We start from the raw sequence: 1,957 nt of genomic DNA on the forward strand, positions 1-1,957 counted from the left end.
GGGGTGCAGGCAGCCGGGACGCACGGGGAGGACGGAGGACGGGCTGAGCGCTGGTGGCCGGGGTTGGGGGCCGAGCAGGGAGGCGCTGACAGCCTGCGGGCCCAGCCTCAGCGGAGCCCCAGCCACTTACAGGCGTTTACAGACAAGAGAGGAGCTCAGCCTCTCGAGGCAACGGGAACAGCGGGAGGAGACCCCAGGCCGGACCAGAAACCCCTCTGGGTGAACCAGAGACTGCCAGGCCCAGAGCCAGGACGCGAGGAGCCTGGCTCTCAGACCCCCTGGGTTCCCCTGCGGCCCTGCCGCTCTGGCCCTCAGCCTCAGGAGGCAGGGCTGCGTTGCTGGCCTGCAGCTGCTCAGTCCAGGGGCTTGGCCCTTGAGGGCAGCAAGGGGACAAACACAGGGACATAGGGGACAAGCAGGGCTGTGAGCAACGTCCCCAGCAGGGTCTGAAACCCCCCAGGGACCCACTTGGGACCCCTCTCTGAAGGCCTGGTATGTAGGAGGCACCTGCTGCATGTCTGCTGAGCCGTGGGTATCAGGGACTAGAGAAGGCCCCAGAACCCTCTGGAAGAGGCTAGACCGCTCCCTCTGGGCAGTGACACTCTGTCCCTTCCCGCAAAGGCCAAGATGGGCGGGGACCACGAGGGGTGGCACTGAGTCCAGTGCAATGAAACCAAGCCCCAGACCACTGGCTCTGGGCGTCTGTGGCCCCAGCATGGCCGCCATGGGACAGAAAGGAGCGTTGAAAATCCATGACAGGAAGGACACATTGTCAGGAAGGGCGAGAGGGGGTGTGGACTCCATGTCTGCTGGACCGAGTCTCGATCTTTCCAAGCTAATGGGACAGAGATGTGGGATCTCTCCAGCCTCAGTTTCCCCAAATGTAAATTACACCTGGACTCTGATTTCTCAGGCCCCCTCCAGCTCAAAGCGCCTCAGGTCTCAGGATTCTAAGTGGCCACACGAGGGCTGGGGTGACAGGTCTTGCCCCTGCTGTATCCCTGGGGCTCAGCATGGGCCTGGCATGTAGGAGGGCTGTGGTCTGTGAACAAGGACTCAGTGGTCCAAGTTCCCAGGCCTGGCTTTCAAGGCCATCCTCTGCTTGGGTTTTCTCCTCCTCCTTCCCAGAAACCCCCACCCCTGACACACAGGGTGGGTATTCAGTGACCCCCATAAGGAACTGCATCCCTGGGCAAGCACTGGAGTCCTGGACATGAGCCTGGGTGGCCAAGAGAGCTAGCCCCGCCTTGGCTGGAATGTTCAGGTATTGCTCAGACAGCTAGGAGGAACAGACAAGCCCCCAGACAGAAACGCTGCCTTGGCCCTCCCAACCCTTGAGGCTCTGTGATTTTCATCCCGATGCCCGGGCCCCGGTAGACGGCGTAGGTTGTCTGTAGATCAAACGCTCTGACCATGAGGTCTCCTCTGAAACCCAGGCAAAGGGCTCTGTCGCCAAGACCAGGAAGGATTTGGAAAAACAGGACCTTCGGGCTGCCAGGTGGGGCTGGGCCACCCCTGCTGGCTGGGCCCAGGTCCACAGGTCCGCTCTGCACGGGGTCCAGCCCTATTTGTACCTGGACGAGTAATACTCCTCCTCCAGCTCGTAGAGGTCTGTGGAGACCTCATCCCGCAGGGCGATGAGCTTCCGGTCACACTCCTCCTGCAGAGCTCGCAGCTGCTGGCTGCGCTCGTCGATGGCCTCATTCACCGACGGGAAGTCGTTGAGGATGAGGAACTGCTTGAGGTCGGACACCAGCTTCATCAGGGACTCGCCGGCTCGGACCTACGTGGATGGGGGCGGGGCAGCACAGTGAGGGACTGACAGCAGCCTGCCTCTGTGTGCCTGGCGCTGGATAAGCAATGGCCTCAGCTGCCTCACCTGCCAAGTGGGACCACGGCACTAACATAGGGTCATTGTGAGAAGTGAGGAAACTAGAGCGTAAGCTACGGGGGGAGG

At 61.8% G+C, this 1,957-nt stretch overlaps 1 protein-coding gene across 5 annotated transcripts in view; it reads right to left on the minus strand.

Annotated features, from left to right (window-relative positions):
* Positions 1-1,957, minus strand: part of MED22 (mediator complex subunit 22) — a 7,341-nt gene that overhangs the window by 1,920 nt on the left and 3,464 nt on the right. For all 5 annotated transcript variants that reach the window (XM_027104359.1, XM_027104358.1, XM_027104363.1 and 2 more), the window contains one exon: positions 1,575-1,783. In XM_027104359.1, the coding sequence (XP_026960160.1) occupies positions 1,575-1,783 (209 nt within the window). The remainder of the gene's footprint in view (positions 1-1,574; positions 1,784-1,957) is intronic.

This window comes from Aethalodelphis obliquidens, unplaced genomic scaffold, assembly GCF_003676395.1.
Source record: "Aethalodelphis obliquidens isolate GAN/ISIS:26980383/991018 unplaced genomic scaffold, ASM367639v1 scaffold7, whole genome shotgun sequence".
NCBI classification, from domain to species: Eukaryota; Metazoa; Chordata; class Mammalia; order Artiodactyla; family Delphinidae; genus Aethalodelphis; species Aethalodelphis obliquidens.